The 17,853-nt window shown below is 38.9% G+C and overlaps 2 protein-coding genes across 3 annotated transcripts; one reads left to right on the top strand and one right to left on the bottom strand.

The window, feature by feature from the left end:
* The first annotated feature begins 924 nt into the window (after positions 1-924).
* Positions 925-6,746, top strand: LOC143624716 (nuclear transcription factor Y subunit A-8-like). 2 transcript variants are annotated; one of them, XM_077095277.1, is made up of 6 exons: positions 925-1,143; positions 2,217-2,302; positions 2,558-2,620; positions 4,817-4,993; positions 5,684-6,050; positions 6,698-6,746. In XM_077095277.1, the coding sequence occupies exons 1-5, from the start codon at positions 981-983 to the stop codon at positions 6,023-6,025; spliced, it is 831 nt and encodes a 276-aa protein (XP_076951392.1). In that variant the 5' UTR covers positions 925-980; the 3' UTR covers positions 6,026-6,050; positions 6,698-6,746. The 2 variants fall into 2 exon arrangements, with proteins under 2 accessions (XP_076951392.1, XP_076951393.1); XM_077095278.1 differs by having other exon boundaries at positions 926-1,143; positions 4,826-4,993.
* A 1,152-nt stretch (positions 6,747-7,898) lies between these two features.
* On the bottom strand, positions 7,899-11,342 carry LOC143624715 (uncharacterized). The gene is made up of 3 exons (XM_077095276.1): positions 11,282-11,342; positions 10,306-10,539; positions 7,899-8,142 (listed from the first exon to the last, which is right to left on the bottom strand). The coding sequence occupies exons 1-3, from the start codon at positions 11,339-11,341 to the stop codon at positions 7,993-7,995; spliced, it is 444 nt and encodes a 147-aa protein (XP_076951391.1). The 5' UTR covers position 11,342; the 3' UTR covers positions 7,899-7,992.
* Positions 11,343-17,853: the final 6,511 nt, after the last annotated feature.

Raw genomic sequence — 17,853 nt, 5'->3', positions numbered from 1 at the left:
AGTTAAGGCGAGCCAAGCTTGAGCCTTAATGAGCTCGATTTGACACGACTAAAAGGCTGTTTGTTTCATATAGAATTGAATAAGTCAGATCTGAATAAACTTTTTTCCCATTCAGCAACAACATGAGTCTGACTGATTTAAACCTAATTTTAACTATTCAGATATTTTTTTTGTCTAGAACCAAACAAGCTAAAATCTTAATGAATTAGATGTTTCTATCTGAATGGTTTCAATAAGATGTAATTAAACAGCCCCTAAGCTCGTTTACACCCCTATATCCAAAGTAGGGATGGGATCGGTTTTGTATAGCGAAAATCTTGATCCCAAAAATCACATATTCTTGGTACCGATACCGATAGCGAAATATATTCCATTTGGTACAGTATTGGGATAGTACCGGTATTGAAGGTAAAAATTTAGGAAATACCGATACTGTATCGATCTCGAAACTCAAAACTTTGATATAAATTCGGTACAAACGGTTTTGGTACCGGTAGTGGTACCGAATTTGCCCATCCCTTATCAAAGCATAAAATCAAAAATCAAAATGGTTCACCGTAAATAAACAAATAACAAAGGGTAAAGCTGTAAATTACCCATAGCCGGTTCAGCCCGTTTATTATATTCTATTCCATTTACTCCTTAACAGCGACACAAATACTCAAATAGCAACGCTGGCGTGAACCCTAAATAATAATAATAATAATAATATTTCTATATCGAATCCAACAAATATCATCACATCATTCACAAACAATGGAATTGAGTTGAATTGAATTCACTTCCAGTTCCATCTTCAAGATTCCAATTCCATCTAGTCAGGTTTCACTTTCCCCCAATTCCAATAAATTAGGGCTTTTTTCTTCAGCCCCTTTGGTTATAAATTGAGCACATAATCTTGCAATTGGGTATCATTACATGCTGAATAACTGATTGCCGTGAACCAGATTTGCCGAATTGAAGGTGAATTGAGAAGCATCATGCCTGCAAACCCTAGCGATGAAGATCAACAAGATGGAGTGCCGGTTATGTCTCCGGCGACTGTTTACTCGCAGCCGTGGTGGCACAGGATTAAACACGGTGTTGGTGTTGGCGTTGGTGGTGTTAATGATAATACAGATTCATCCACAGCTCCACTGGCTGGTATGTGTTTATGAAGTTTAAGTTAATATGCATCGGGTTTTCGGTGTTGTTAATTACTGATTTTCGGCGTAAACTGGTTGTCAGTTTGACCTAGGGGTGGGTGAGCAGTAACAGAACCTTTAACCGAAAACCGAAGAAAATGAACCGAAAATTGGTTATCGGTTTTTTTGTGTATCCTCGGTTAAACGGACCGAATCATTCATATTTTCATATAATTCTAGCTTTTATATCTCCATTTCATGTATTTATAAAATTTAGTAGATATTTGGTTGTTATTAACGGAAATTAATCTAACCAAAGCGAAAACGGAAGATAACGAACCGAAATTCAGTTATCGGTTTTTTTTGTGTACCCTCGGTTGACCGGACCAAACCATTCATATTTTCATATAATTCTAGCTTTATATCTCCATTTCTGGTATTTATAAATTATAAATGTTAGCATTAGTTTGGTTGTTACTAACCGAATTAACCTAAGCAAACCGAGAACTGAAAACCAACAACTAAACAAATTAACTGAACTGATTTTGTTTATCGGTTTCGGTGAATTATTTTGCAAAAATCGAATTTCGGTTTTTGGTTTTGGTGGAGTGGAATAACTGAACCGAACCGATATATGCCCCCCCCCCCCAAATTTCAGATGTGTTCTAGATTTCATAATTGTTAGTAACTTAGCATTCATCAATTGTTCATATGCTATGTTTGCTAACCAGGTAAAAAACTTGATGCATTTTAATAAATTTGTAAATTTGTTTTTCATTATGTTAATAAAGTTGCAGAACCTTTATTTCGGGTGGTATATGAAGTTTTTCATCAGAGTAATTGATATTTACATGCAACAAATATGATGCAAAGCCTATGATCATGATTATATTTTTGGAAGTCTACTAGTTATTTTTGTTATTTTGTTTTTATTTCATTTTTTTTGTAGTGATAAGCTTATTGGACCCTTTTCCGTCACTTTATGCCACACTTTTTAGTTTGGCTATAAAAAGTGAATTATTTTTTCTTAATGTTTGCTTTTCTTGTCTGTTATGTAGAAGTGGGATTATGACACTGAACTTAACATTTCAGGTTTGAATGTGAATAATGGTCAAGATCAGCATCAGGCTAAACAAGATGAAACAAATTCACCAATGGAACTTGTGGGCCACTCAATAGTAATCCCTCTTATCTCTCTCTCTGTCTCTCTTTCTACACACATGTGTAGGTCTTATGTGCCATAACTAAAGTCTAAAACAATAGATACAAGTGTTAACATGGTTTTCAAATATGTGTGTGTAAGTATTTATTTATGCATCAAAATTTTGAAACTGTGAAAAGTGAGGTCACTGGACATTATTATTATTACGAGATTTACCAAGTTGGATATTTATCATAGTACTAGCCATGCACTAACTAAAAGCATTTTGCAGGTTTTGTCATCTTATCCATATCAGGACCCACACTATGCAGGAATGATGAATTATGGAACTCCGGTAAGGCTGAGGGGTGTGGGGGGCTCCAACGGGGGCGCGAGTGGGGGCTCCAGCCAATAATATTGTGACGTGTGGCAAAGAGAGAAACTGGATAAGATGGGTGTTGGAGCCCCCGCTGGAGCCCCTGGCCCTGGTGTGGAGGGGCGCGAGCAGGGGCTCCAGCGGATTTTTTTTTTATTTTTTTATAAATATATTCAAAAAAGGTATTATTAAAAAAAACTCATAAATTATTAAAAAAAACACACATTAAAAAAAAACATTAATATCTAAAAATAAAATAAAAATTAAAGTACTAAAAAAACATTATTCTTATTCTTCGGCTTGGTCTTCTTCGATCAACCTCTTTCGGATACGTTCCTTTTGCTTTTCCATCAGCATTTGATCGACCGGATTTAGGTTACTGAAGTCTCTTGTAAGGAAGTCCAAATCTCTCATTCGACTTTTTTCCTTTTTGTCATTAGAGACCACCTCCATGGTTTTGTTGAATTTATTGAGGGATTCAACAAGATCGACGATGTTTACGGCTCCCCTCTCAGCCGGTTTTTTCCCCTTGGCGTCCCGTCCCAATGGCCGCCTCCTCGGCGGTGAAGACGTTTCCTCCCCCGCAATGTTTAGGTCGAATCCAACGCGGCAGAAGTGCTATACGCTCCAGACGAACTAGTTTTAGTCCGTTTCGGCCCTACTTCCGCATCATGGTCGGGCGCCACCAGCTCAACCCACTTGGCACACCTTTTCAACCTCTCCCACAACTTTACATCGTCCCACGTCTTCACCGTCCCATACCTCCGCAGACACTCCTGCTTCCACTCTTCGACAGTGAAATTGTAAACCGCCAAATCATCACTGCCACTTGGTCTCATACGACCGGCGTTCCTGTTGAAAAGATTAGTAAACAAGCCGACAAATTTTCTGATTTCGGACCACCGACCCGAAATCATATCGGCGTTCCGCTCTGTACTCCCAACGAGCGAATAGAACGTCTCCCTAACCTTTGTCCAAAAGACCTTGCTCTTTTGGTAGTCGGCTGCAAAATGCATAAATAAATTTGTAAGTCATTTAACTTTTTTATTTAACTTTTTTATTAAAAATCATTTTTAAAAACGTTAAAACAATTACCGCAACGCCGATCCTCAGAAATGACTATCCAAGCCCGACACAGGGCTTCCTTCTCATCCGATGACCACGGAGTGGTTTTACGTTTCGTCCTCGGAGTCGAAGCAGAACCCGACCCGTCCGTTGCAACATGTTTTTTCCGGTGGACGCGTCTTCTTTGTCCCGCAGCTTCACCGTGTGATTCTTGTGTCTCCGGAACAACAAAGTTAGGAGACGGTTGTATGTTGGATGGTTGAAAGCCGGATGTTTCTTGCGACCCCGTAAAAAACATCGATTGGTCTGGTGACGACCATAAATCGTCGTAACTATAACCAGAATCTAGGTTCGGGTACCAATTTCCAGCCATGTTTTTAAAAAAAGGTTTGGAAGATGGGTTGATTTTGGGTTTTTTTTGTAGTTGTGGTAATGGTTTTATATGATTTTGGGTGTGGTATGTGATTTTGGGTGTGGTAATTGGTATAGGTTTATATATAGGAAAAACTGATTTTATGTTAATAAAAATATCCAAGCCCAACGGCTCATTTATCCTCCCAACGGCTCTTTCACGCTTTCCCACGTCCCTTTACGCCTCAGCCTTCCCGCGACCTGCCTTGCGCCCGCCTTGGTTCCCGTGCTCGCGCCCCTCTCGCGCCCCTCTCGCGCCTCGGTGGTGTGGTGCTCGCGCCCCCACTCTCGCGCCCCCGCTGAAGCCCCACACCCCTCAGCCTAAGAATGCTTAACTTTTGCAGTTCCATTATTTTATCTTGTGACAGCTTGCAGACAAATGTTTTGGTCAATGAATAATGGATGGCATGTTATAGTTTGAAATCATTATTATTAACATATGTGGACCATGATCAAGATTACAATAAACCCTACCATATAATCTTTACAATTTACATAATTAACTTTCCCAACTTGCCATGTTTTTGTTCACGTGATATGCAAATTTAAAATTTGAGTTATTAGGAGGCGGAATTTATTGTTACAGGTGACAATCTGTGTGTACTGATCAGTTATAGTTGTATAAGAAACTTCTTTGCTTATTGCGCCTGTTAAAATTTTTTTTTCATCGGGAAGATTTTTTTTGACAATTCTGTTGAGGTATGCCAGCTGGCACACCCGCCATATCTTGGGATTCATCCGCCTAGAATGCCATTGCCTTTACAAATGGAGGAGGAGCCGGTTTATGTGAATGCAAAACAGTATCATGGGATTCTAAGGCGAAGACAGTCGAGGGCTAAAGCAGAATTGGAAAAGAAAGTGATCAAGTCAAGAAAGGTACATTTTTTTAACTAGAAATTTTGCAGGAAATGTTTGTTGGATTATTGAATATTTATGTTAATTAAAATAAGACTGCACATGTTCTCTCACTACAGTTATACCCCTTCTAAAAAACCGTCTTTTTATATCACATTTAAAGCAATGGTTATAAGTATTTATGCAGTTCTCACAGCAATAAACTTAAAAATTAGTTGTGTATTGAACATCCCTCTTTCAAAATTAGTTAGCAGCTCTTTTGAGTGTGTGTGTATACATGTATACAAATGCCAATTAAATGATTTAATGCCCTACAACTTAATGCATTTTTTTTTTGTTTTTTTCAAGGTGACAAAATGGGTTGGTGGGTCGGTTGGGCTGACCGAAAATACATTTTGTCCAAAGCTTTTAATTTTTTTATAACCAATCAGTGTAGAAAGTATGAAAATGAGCATCAGATTATATCAATATGAATACACTTTTTTGAATAAAATGATTTAGGGCCTTTAGGCGGATTAACTGAAATTTATCTTTTACATTTGACCCATTTTCTTTTAGCCTTAACCCGTTTGACCCATTAGAGATAAAACATAACCTCATAGTGAGTAGTAAGTAATTAGGTCAAATTGCTACATGAAACATCTAGTTTAGCATACACTAATTATTATTGTTTTTACTTATCAAAGTGAACTTATTTTGTCTTCATTTCAGCCATGTCTTCATGAATCGCGGCACCAACATGCGATTAAAAGGGCTCGGGGCTGTGGAGGCCGCTTTTTCAATACAAAAAAGCTCAATAATGATGGAACCACAGATTCCTCACAACAAAAAGGGTCAAAATCAGGTCAACACACATCATTGCAATCGGACCCCGCAAACTACTCTGGAAATTCTGCAACCTTTGAAGACATGCTTAAAAGAAACAGCCCCTCAAATGGAAACAACAATGATCACCACATGTTGTCATCAACATGCAACTTTAATTTGATGGACAGGGAAGGAGGGCATTACTTCAAAAGGGATAAGGGTAATATGGTAAATCAGTTCCCGTAGCGGCCCGTATTACTGATGACAAAAGGTTAGTTCCTGTTAAAAAAGTATATAGTTTGGTACATAATTTGATTTTAGCGTGGTAAATCCTGTTAAAAGCCAACATTTTGGACATATTTTCCCTCACTTAGGTGAACATGGTTCGATTATAGGCCAAAACGAATCTGTAGCCTATCTTACTTTTTTTAGATTTTCATAACAGGTCTGTTTCACTTTTAGTTAAATAAGTTTAATTATACAAAAATATTAAAAAATATGGTTCGTTAGTTCAGTTCGGTTAATAGATCCAATAATATTTTGGGTGAAATAAAATTTTTTGTAAGCATGCTGAGGAAGAATGAAGGTGTTATTTAAAAAATTATAGCTAAAAGCATATTATGATGAAGGTGTTATATATAAGAATGAAGTTTTTTTATAATATATTGTTATAAAAATACAAAATATAAAGGTTGGTTTTAATGATGGTTGGTTTGGGTTAATTCAATAACCATAACAAAACCATAAAATTTGGTTGTCAAAAAGTGTGAACCGAACAATCAATTTTTCAATTGGTTAGGTTATTTTGGTTAAAGTTGGTTATTTTTTCTTTTTCTCATCTCTAGATTAATCTTGCATTAAGTTGACAAAATTCATTCAAGAAAAGCGAAGTGACGTTCTGTTTGCTTGAAATTGCAGGGATGTAACATATGTTCATGTTATCTGGCAATTCATTCTTGGCTTTGGTGCAATCTGGAGTTGTACCATGTAAGGGACGAAACTTGTACATTTGGAATCCTAAGGACATGTTGTAGTACTTGAAAGATGGTGGTATTGTCTGTTCCATGGGACAGGATGACCTTATTTGCCTGCTCACTATGTTTGGAAATGGCTGTTTTTAACTTCCTTTGACCAAATTATGTCCAACAGACCTACCAGCTGTATGTTAGTTGGATCTAATTTGATGTGCATTGCAGTTTTACTTTTGTGTACGCCTTTTGGTTGATGCATGCGCAGTTACAATAGCTGTCTGTGGATGCTGAAATACAATGTTTTGCGCACGTAACAAACTGTTTGTTAAAGCCTTTTGCGAGAAACGTTTTTAACAGTCACTTATGTGTCTAATTTGATGGTCGATTTGACTGAATGCCTTTGGTGAGTGACTTAAATTGTTGCATGTGCAAGTTTTGTATTTTCTTATATGAATCACCTGAATAGCTTTTTGAATCATGTGCGAGTTTACTTTCAGATTAAAGTATTTTGTGTGTAAATGAAACCACTAATCAGATAAAAGAAAGTCTATTTCAAAAGAGCGTGCATGCATTTTATTTTATATGAATATTCGTGTGTTTTGATGCATCTTTATCATCTATATATGGGTTTAAGTCGTCCAATGAAATCGTCACAAATTTTCATAATATGCTGACTTGTAACGGTCATAACTGCTTGGGCAGTTGTTATATGATAATGCTCGCGATCGATATTTATAGCTAGAGGGGTACAAAACTCGTCTATTTGAAGAGCCGGTTTGGGTTAACCAACTAGGTTAGTCAACATGTTATAAAAATTCGGATAGTAAGAAACCGGTTTAGGAAGAAAAATACTTGAACTTATAACCAATTCCTTTTGTGTTACTAACCGGTTTTAGGGCAGAAAAGCGTTTTCCTTTACATTTTTCAGATCGGCTCAGGTCCACAACTTGTTTCAGTGAGTACGACTACGAGCTGATACGCATGAACCTATGTGTTGAGTCTGGTCCAAACCAGTCAACAAAACCAGTCTTGGGTGACGTTTAGTAACGTTTTATTGTATTCATAATACAAATATTCCCTCTGACAACAAACTTAAATATTACATGTAACATGGCCGCCACTCTTTTGACAAAGATATACATATATACAAACATGATCTGCTCATTCACAGCAAAGGAAACCCAAAACCTGCTAAAAAAGGGTCGAAAATAGCAAAATTGAGGGAGGCCCCCTTATGATTCATCAGTAGACCGATCCGTTGCCTGTAACACAAGATTTGACTAGCTGCTTCAAACCCCTCTTTTTCTTCTTGATCACTTTCTTCTCTTGTTCTTGTTCTTGAGCACGTCTTCTCTTCTCCGCGTCTATCTCCTCTTCCAACTGCACACACAACTGAACATCAAGCTAACCAGTAAGACAGAAGTATCTATATACGTTGGACAGTCCTTTCATCCCAAATTTTTCTCCGTCGTTATATTTTTCATGTTTTATGAAACTAAATAAACCGTTTGATTAAACATATTCATGGGTTTAACCTAAAGCTGACCCAAAAGTCCTTGAAAGTGCAGCACCAAGTTTCACATGTTTTATGAAAGAGTTAATGGCCATTTTCGTTCCTGTGGTTTGCTACTTTCGTCACTTCAGTCCACAATTTTTAATTTTGTCAGTTTAGTCCTCATAGTTTTAAATATTAGCCAATTACGTCCCATCCGTCTAACGGCATCCAGCTATGCCGTTAGTTTAAGGGTATTTTTGTCTTTCTCCTTTTAATTTTGATTTAATGATCATTTTAGTCCCTGTGGTTTTATATTTTTCCCAATTCAGTCCAAAGTTTGAAAATTTGTCAATTTAATGTTCAGTTTAATTCAGTTTTTTTATTTTTTATTTTTTATTTTTTATAACCCTAAAGAGTATAATTCAAGCCCAATACCATCGAGCAACCTCAAATACTGGTATGCATTTACTCTGTTGACAACAGTAATCACACCCCCCCTATATTTAGTTTCTAGATATTTCCTAAAATCTTCTCCATGATGGAATTCAATGGTAAAGTGGTCAAGGTAATTCCCTGAAATCGAATTATACAGAAAAAACTAAAAATTGTTTTGTTGATTAATGTATAATAGTTGATTACGACCCAGATTTTCGTTATGATATTTTAATCTCTAAACCCTAAATATTATGCATTCATCAAAGAAACGATTTTTAGTTTTTTCCGTACAATTCGGTTTCACGGAATTGCTTTGACCACTTTACCATTGAATTCCACCATGGGGGAGATTTTAGGAACCGTCTAGAAACTAAATACGAGAGGAGGGGGTATGATTACTATTGTCGACAGAGTAAATGCAGACCTGTTTGGGCTTGGATAATGCTCTCTAGGGTTATAGAAAAAAAACTGACTTAAATTGACAAAATTTCAAACTTTGAACTTAATTGGCAAAAGTATCAAACCACAGAGACGAAAATGACCAATAACTCAAAATAAAAAGGAGAAAGACAAAAATACCCTTAAACTAACGGCATAGCTGGATGCCGTTAGACGGATAGGACGTAATTGGCTAATATTTAAAACTATGAGGACTAAATTGACAAAAATACAAATTTTGGATTGAAGTGGCGAAAGTAGCAAACCACAGGGACGAAAATGGCCATTAACTCTTTATGAAATAAAATAAACTTATGTTTGAGGCTGAGTCCAATGGATATGCATGCATATAGTGCATGCATAATGCTTGCTGTCGTAACGATGACTTCAAGATCTATTAGTGTAGTTTTTAATTACTTTTGACCAGGAGATCTATTAATATAGCTTTTAAAAAAACTACGCAATCCTATTCAATGAGGCTAACACACTTCTATATCCATATAGTAAACTTCATATTATACAATAAAAAAATAAATAAATATATGTAGTTAAACGTTTGCCAAACCAGCTAGATTGATCCTAACACAACTTCATATCATATCATGAAAAACAAATTAACGATGAATATACACCAGATTTTTATTTGTGTATAAACTAAACTTATTAATATTTAAGTATGGGGTTAGGGCCGCTCTAACGGCCTCGAAGGCTTAAAACCAACTAACATGTTGAGGTTTTTTTTTTCTTTTCTTTATGCATGTAGCATTAAGAGAGTATCCAAAAATTATAGAATATGAATAATATACAATAATAATTGATATGAGATAATCCTCCATAGCTTGTGGCTTATCAATAAACCACTAATTCTAAAAAATAACTCTACTTTCAAAAGCCTATAATATAAACTCTATTTAAAATTGAGGCCCTATAAAACTAGAGGCCTAAAGCCGTTGCCTCATTTAACTTACCCATAAGACGGCCTTGTATAGGGTCTGTTTGTAATTATTATATTTACTATGGTTAATGTGTAATTATTTATTCTATAAATAGGGAATGATGTCAAGACAAATTAAGCTAACGATCGCATTCAGTTATTTTAATTCAAGAATTTGTTTCTCTCTCATCTTGTTCTTGTTCTATTCAACTGTGAATTGTGTAAATTGATCTTTGGTTGCCAACAATGTTACCTTTGCTACACGGTCTTCCACATGAACAAGCCTCTCAATTAACGTTCCTTTCATCTCCGTCTCCACTATCACATCATCTATCGGACGGCAACGCTTCTCCAAGCTACGAGGCGAAAAATCAAACGACGAAGCTTTACCCTCACTCGCAAGCGTACTACTTGAAGGACTCGATGGACACGAGCTCTTCGGTGTTCGGAAACTATTCCCACCTTTTAACTCTTCCAATTTCCTCACCTATCCACATCCACAAATCAAATCACCACAATCAACCAAAAATATAAATAAGAAATCAAGGTGTAAACGAGTCAAGTCATTCTTGTTTTGAGCCAAGAGAGCTCGAGCTTAATCTTGGCACACATTGAGCTCATTTTCTAAAGCTTGAGCTTGGCACATTAGCTGTTTTCAAGCTCATACATGACCAGTTTATTATTAATTAATTAACTTATACGTGTTTTTAGTTATTTTTTTTATATATTTCGAGAAAAACCCTAAACTCGACTAGGATCATATAGTATCTTAAGCTTGGCACATTAGTTGTTCTCAAGCTCGACATAACTTATTTATAATTAGTTATTAACTTATAAATGTTTTTAGTTATTTTTATAGTTTTTGAAAGAAAACCTTATATGAACCTCAACTCACCCGGGCTTGTGTCGTATCTTAAGCGATACGAAGATATGCAATGTAAAACTAATACATAAAAGTTCAAAAGAAAAAAGAAATACACAAGGTCCATCAAGACTCGACGAGCCTAAACGAGCTTTCCATATAAGGCTCGAGCATAGACTCGATAACTAAATGAGCTATATTCGAGACTCCGACTTGGCTCGAGCTAAAAAACTCAGCTTGTTATGAGCAAGTTATAGGCATGAGCTCAAGTAACCCCCAAGCTAGTATCGATATGAGCTCGAGTAACTTACGAGTGGCTCGACTTGTCTGCACATGTATATATATTTTATATATTACTATTACTTACGATGATATCGAGACGATCGAGTCTTGAAAGCATGGGTTCTTCAACTGTAGTTACCACCATTATGTTTGCTATATGTAGGGGTATGGTACTAAACCCGGTTTTACGACCCTAAATTTATTATGTTTGGCTTATTTTATTATATGGACTAATACAATGTTATTGGGCTGAGAGGGTTTTGTGGAGGTAACCCTAACAGGGCTAGGCCCATTAGGGTACCATGATGGTGGCCATGAGGCTCCCTATATAAGGAGGTCTCCACCTCCTTATTAGGGGTTAGTCATTCTCAATAAGAGCCACCACCATATTTTTGTGTCTGTGAACAAGAGATCCTGGAGATTTCTTAGCGGTCACCTCCACACCCCCAAAAAGTCATTGCAGTCCCAACCAGCCGGAGAAGAAGATCAAGACGTGGTTCGTTCATCTCGAAATCTGTGGAAACATCGTCATGGATCAGGTCAGATTCATTTCGTGCTTCGACATTGGCGCCATCCGTGGGACGGCAATGAACCACGCTTCGCTTCTCGTCTCGGCCCTCCGATCTGTTCATCAATATCTCGGGTCTACGGTTTCTTCTTTCAGATATGTTCTATGGAAATCCAAAAATCCGTAGATCTAAAAAATACTTCCAGATCTGGAAATACACAGGAAGAAATACCACTGAACTTTTGGGGAAACCCTTAGATCTGTGTTTTTTCTAAGTGAAATATACCAAATCTAGTTATGATTTTTTCAGATCTGGGTTCGTTTGAGCAACAGTCACACTTCATATTCATAGATCTATAAATCCTATTAGATCTGTTGGTTTTACATAAAACCTACCTGATGTGGATATTCAAAATCTCTAGATCGTGCGCCACCGCGGATCAAAATCGCTCCCTGTGGATCAACTTCGGATTCCGCATGCGCGCTCCCGGCGATCACTCTACGCCACAGCGGGCCGCATGCGCGCTCCCGGCGATCACTCTACGCCACAGCGGGCCGCATGCGCGCTCCCGGCGATCACTCTACGCCACAGCGGGTCGCATGCGCGCCCCCGGCGATCACTCTACGCCACAGCGGGTCGCATGCGCGCCCCCGGCGATCACTCTACGCCACAGCGGGTCGCATGCGCGCCCCCGGCGATCACTCTACGCCACAGCGACTTGCATGCGCGCCCCCGGCGATCACTCTACGTCACAGCGGGTCGCATGCGCGCTCCCGGCGATCACTCTACGCCACAGCGGGTCGAATGCGCGCTCCCGGCGATCACTCTACGCCACAGCGGATCGCATGCGCGCTCCCGGCGATTACTCTACGCCACAGCTCACGCATATCACATGCTCATGAAGACAGCCAAACCTATGCTCGTGGCGCATATCACATGCTCACGCATCACGCATGCTCACGCGTATCACGTATGCTCACGCATACCACATATGCTCACGCATCACGTATGCTCACGCATCACGCATGCTCACGCATATCACATGCTCACGCATCTCATATGCTCACGCATCACATATGTTATTGGGCTTCACGTATGCTCATGCATATTAGATGCTCACGCATCATGCACGCTCACGCACCACATCTGCGCGTGAGAATAAAGGAGACATTGCGCAGGCCGCGCGTAAGCGACATAACAAATGAACAGTCTAATCCAAATCAGGATAAGAACAACCATGATTGTACTCACATGGCTACGCGCCATACTTAAAGGTTGGGAATCCTCATAATATCCCATATGGCTACGCGCCATACTTAAAGGTTGAGAATCCTCATAATATCCCATATGGCTACGCGCCATACTTAAAGGTTGGGAATCCTCATAATATCCCATATGGCTACGCGCCATACTTAAAGGTTGGGACTCCTCATAATATCCCATATGGCTACGCGCCAAACTTAAAGGTTGGGAATCCTCATAAACCCATAGGCCACGTGCCAAGCTTAAAGGTTGGGCACACCTCATAATTTGCCCGAGGATGGGAACCATGCAATACATCCACTTTTAGTTGACATGTTTTTGCAGGTTCGGCTACGAGCCGCACAAACACCTATGACATCATTATTATTATCTGGCCATTTGTGCCTCCATTATTATTTTGAAAACAGGCCGGGATATTCATCCTGCGCGGAGGAGGCCCTTGTGGGCCAGTCATTATCATCATTTTATAGCTCATAAGTCGCCTCGCGCGCAAGCTTTTATTATTCTTATAGCTCGTAAGACGCCTCGCGCGCAAGCTTTTATTATTCTTATAGCTCGTAAGACGCCACGCGCGCAGGCTTCATTATTCTCATAGATCCGTAAGTCGCCTCGCGCGCAGGCTTCATTATTTTTACAGCTCGTAAGTCGCCTCACGCGCGCAAGCTTTAATATTCATATAGCTCGTAAGACGCCTCGCGCGCAAGCTTTTATTATTCTTATAGCTCGTAAGACGCCTCGCGCGCAAGCTTTTATTATTCTTATAGCTCGTAAGACGCCACGCGCGCAGGCTTTATTATTCTCATAGATCCGTAAGTCGCCTCGCGCGCAGGCTTCATTATTTTTACAGCTCGTAAGTCGCCTCACGCGCGCAAGCTTTATTATTCATATAGCTCGTAAGACGCCTCGCGCGCAAGCTTTTATTATTCTTATAGCTCGTAAGACGCCACGCGCGCAGGCTTTATTATTCTCATAGATCCATAAGTCGCCTCGCGCGCAGGCTTCATTATTTTTACAGCTCGTAAGTCGCCTCACGCGCGCAAGCTTTATTATTCTTATAGCTCGTAAGTCGCCTCGCGCGCAAGCTTTTATTATTCTCATAGCTCATAAGTCGCCTCGCGCGCAAGCTTTATTATTCTCATAGCTCGTAAGTCGCCTCGCGCGCAGGCTTTTATTATTCGGCGTGCTATATCTTATTCATGCTAGTGCACCATCATTATCATAAAAACCACAACACGTCACCATCATGAAGAAAACCTCCCAAAACTCAAAGACAATAAAGATAAGGCCGAAGAAAAGGGAAAAAACCGCCTCACGCCCTAACACACCTCATAAAGTCCAGCGCTCCACCTAAACGCTTGCGCGCCCAGGAGCAACGCTGGACTTGGGGGGCTTGTAGGGGTATGGTACTAAACCCGGTTTTACGACCCTAAATTTATTATGTTTGGCTTATTTTATTATATGGACTAATACAATGTTATTGGGCTGAGGGGGTTTTGTGGAGGTAACCCTAACTGGGCTAGGCCCATTAGGGTACCATGATGGTGGCCATGAGGCTCCCTATATAAGGAGGTCTCCACCTCCTTATTAGGGGTTGGTCATTCTCAATAAGAGCCACCACCATATTTTTGTGTCTGTGAACAAGAGATCCTGGAGATTTCTTAGCGGTCACCTCCACACCCCCAAAAAGTCATTGCAGATCCCAACCAGCCGGAGAAGAAGATCAAGACGTGGTTCGTTCATCTCGAAATCCGTGGAAACATCGTCATGGATCAGGTCAGATTCATCTCGTGCTTCGACACTATAGAAAGGGGTCTTTTCGGAAAAAAAAGAAAAGAATACTAATGTTATGTTTTTGCCGGGAATCGAAGGCTTTTTAAGGTTTATGCTATGTGGAGGTGCAAAGACGTAGGGAACATGACTATATAAATGTTTGTGATTGTGATAGGCAACTGGTATTTGACACGTGTTGGAAGTTGGTTAGGTGGTAATGGCGGCCGAAGACACGTTGCATGATTACGTGTCGAGTTATGAGGTCACCATTTGGAGATATGGATGGATTGCTATTTCTAGTAATTTCTATGTGTGATCCTTGTGTTTGAAAGTATATCTAACTTTGTGGGTTATATTTTGTCGTTACTGTAGTAGTTACAAAGGGCTTTGCGGTTTTTTTTGTTGTTATTTGCAAAAACTTAATGTAAAGGTTTACTTTTTTTTGCTTATTTATTTTGTAGTGCGACATGAATAATATTACTAAATTATTAAAGCTTTTAGTTTTAATTTCATTGTTAGCTTTCGTACGTAAGTCTTTGAACTTTTCTATGATTCGGTTTATTAAATTAGACAATATAACCCTTAAATGAGGGGAAAACTTTTCTTCAATCATTATATATACGACGCCTAGACGCGTGAAAAACTACAACGCCGAAGCGACATCTCCTCCTTTCCCCTTCAAGGTTTTTGGCATTACCATTCAAAAGGTGCTGTCGGATTTGGAGGGGGAGGGGGGGGGGGGGGGCTGAAAAAGTGGTGCCGAGCTGGATTTGAGGCGTTAATCTACAACAAATAGCCTCATATCTGTTGACGCGAAGGTTATACTAGATCATTGATGGAAAGTTTCCAATATCAAAACAAAGCAATAGTTGGATTGTTATCTTGTTTCAATTTTTGTCCTAGAACTATAATCGTGCTAATTATTTTATAAAGAGCATTTTCTTATGTTAGTATCCCATACTTGTTTTTGTTTGACACTGTAAATGTGACACCTCGCATTTTCACATTAACATTGTTAACCCAAACTCCGTTATCTTACACGTCATAGATAACATTAACATGAGTCCGTCAGTACGCGTTAGTGCTTAATTTTGAATCAGATATGCTTAAAATATTCGGATACAATTTTTATTTGTTAGATGATTTTGTGTGTTACACGTTTTAGTACATTATGCTCGTTTCTATTAGGGAATATTGGCCTCATATAATCCAACTATGGCCCATTGGCAAATATAAGGACAAACTATCGAAATAGCAAAATATAATCCCAACTACGCATGTGGGTGGAAAATTAACGGGAAGTTAACCTTACGTTAGTTTTTGTGACGTGGCGGCTTAGCTGTCTTGTAGCCTGCTGACGGGGCTGCTGACGGGGATGCTGACTAGGATATTAATTAAAAAATGACTTTCTTAAAACCAAAATAATAATAATAATAATAATAATAATAATAATAATAGAAACCTGCAAACTATGTGTCTATCTCTCAAACTCATCTCCGACCTAGTACCACCACATCAGCCCCAACCACCCTTAGCCTCCGTCACTACCACCACCACCTCCATCGGCATTCGTCACTACCACCACCACCACCACCAATCAATCAATTAACGATATCAGTAAGAAGGTGTATCGATGGTACGGCGGCAGCTCCGGCGAGTACAAAAGTTAGCCTCCTGAACAACTCACCGTCTCCTAATTAACATACCAGTTAAGCTAAGGTAGGTTACCTTCCAGAACGTGTTCACCGGCGGTGCGCTCACCGAAACCTGAGAGAATTTCCAGTCCAGCGGCGGCGGCGGACTCGATATGTGGAGGTGGTTGTTGGCCGATCATCGCAATCGATAAGTGGTGGTAGGTGGATTAGGTAGAGAGAGTTTAGAGAGAGAGAGAGAGGATAGAGTTTACAACATTGGTTTAGGCGGCCGGTGACGATTGGCGGTGGTAGTGTCGTCGACTGATGGTGGTAGTGACGGATGCCAGTTGTGGTGGTAATTACGGAGGCTGATGGTGGTTTGGGGCGTGGTGCAGATGTGTGGTATGAATCTTGAAGATAGCAAAGTTGAATTATTATTATTATTATTATTAAATTCACCGATGGTTTTAATTTAAGATTTTTTTTAATTAATATCCCAGACAGCATCCCCGTCAGCAGGTTACAAGACAGCTAAGCCGCCACGTCACAAAAACTAACGGAAGATTAATTTCCCATTAATTTTCCACCTACATACGTAGTTGGGATTATATTTTGTCATTTCAATAGTTGGTTCTTATATTTGCCAATGGGCCATAGTTGGGATTATATGAGGCCAATATTCCTTCTATTAGTTATTATGTAAAAATAATACCTCAAGCATATGTTTATAATATTCTCTGTGTGAAATTACATACCTCTTATAAAATAGTATTTATAAAAATAACGAGACTCTCTTTTTATGAACATGGGTTATTATTTTAGTCATACTGGTTTGTTATAACCCAGTTCATTATTAAAAAGTTCGTTTAATGCCAAACTTGTTTCAACAGGGACCATTCTTATAAATTTGATTATGATATATTAAAAAAAATAATCCAAACCCTAATCACAACTCCCAAAACATGACATATGCTCTTCTCTATGATCACCACTCCCAACCATAAACTCGTCTTCAATTAAACATTGGTTCTTGCAATTGGTGGTGCATTTGATTGATCCTCATCATTCCTAATGCTAATTGGTAACAGTTAACGAGTCAACCTCATTCATTTGTTTTGAGAAAAGTCTATTACACGCGACACCAGGTGAGTTCATGCTTTTTCCTTACATGTTTTGAAAAGAAAACACAAAACTACTTCCGTATACTTGTTTTCTTGATTGAAAACACAAAATATTGTCGTTACTTGTTTTCTTGATAGAAAACACAAAATTACTTTCGTATACTAGTTTTCTGGATTGAAAACACAAAACATTTTCCTTACTTGTTTTCAGGGAGAAAACACGGACATACTTACATACTGGTTTTCTGGAGGAAAACACAGCGACTTATTTTGGATTTATGTAGTTTCTTATGTATCACAAGTGTACACTAGATACCCTCATATCATTTAAAGTCTTTACATACCTTGAACCGTTAGGAT

Source organism: Bidens hawaiensis, unplaced genomic scaffold (genome assembly GCF_021521415.1).
Source record: "Bidens hawaiensis isolate Kalapana, Puna unplaced genomic scaffold, B.hawaiensis_p1.1 tig00003961_1, whole genome shotgun sequence".
Classification (NCBI taxonomy): domain Eukaryota; kingdom Viridiplantae; phylum Streptophyta; class Magnoliopsida; order Asterales; family Asteraceae; genus Bidens; species Bidens hawaiensis.
Note: the sequence above shows the minus strand (reverse complement) of the source record. Positions and strands in the feature narration are given on the sequence as shown.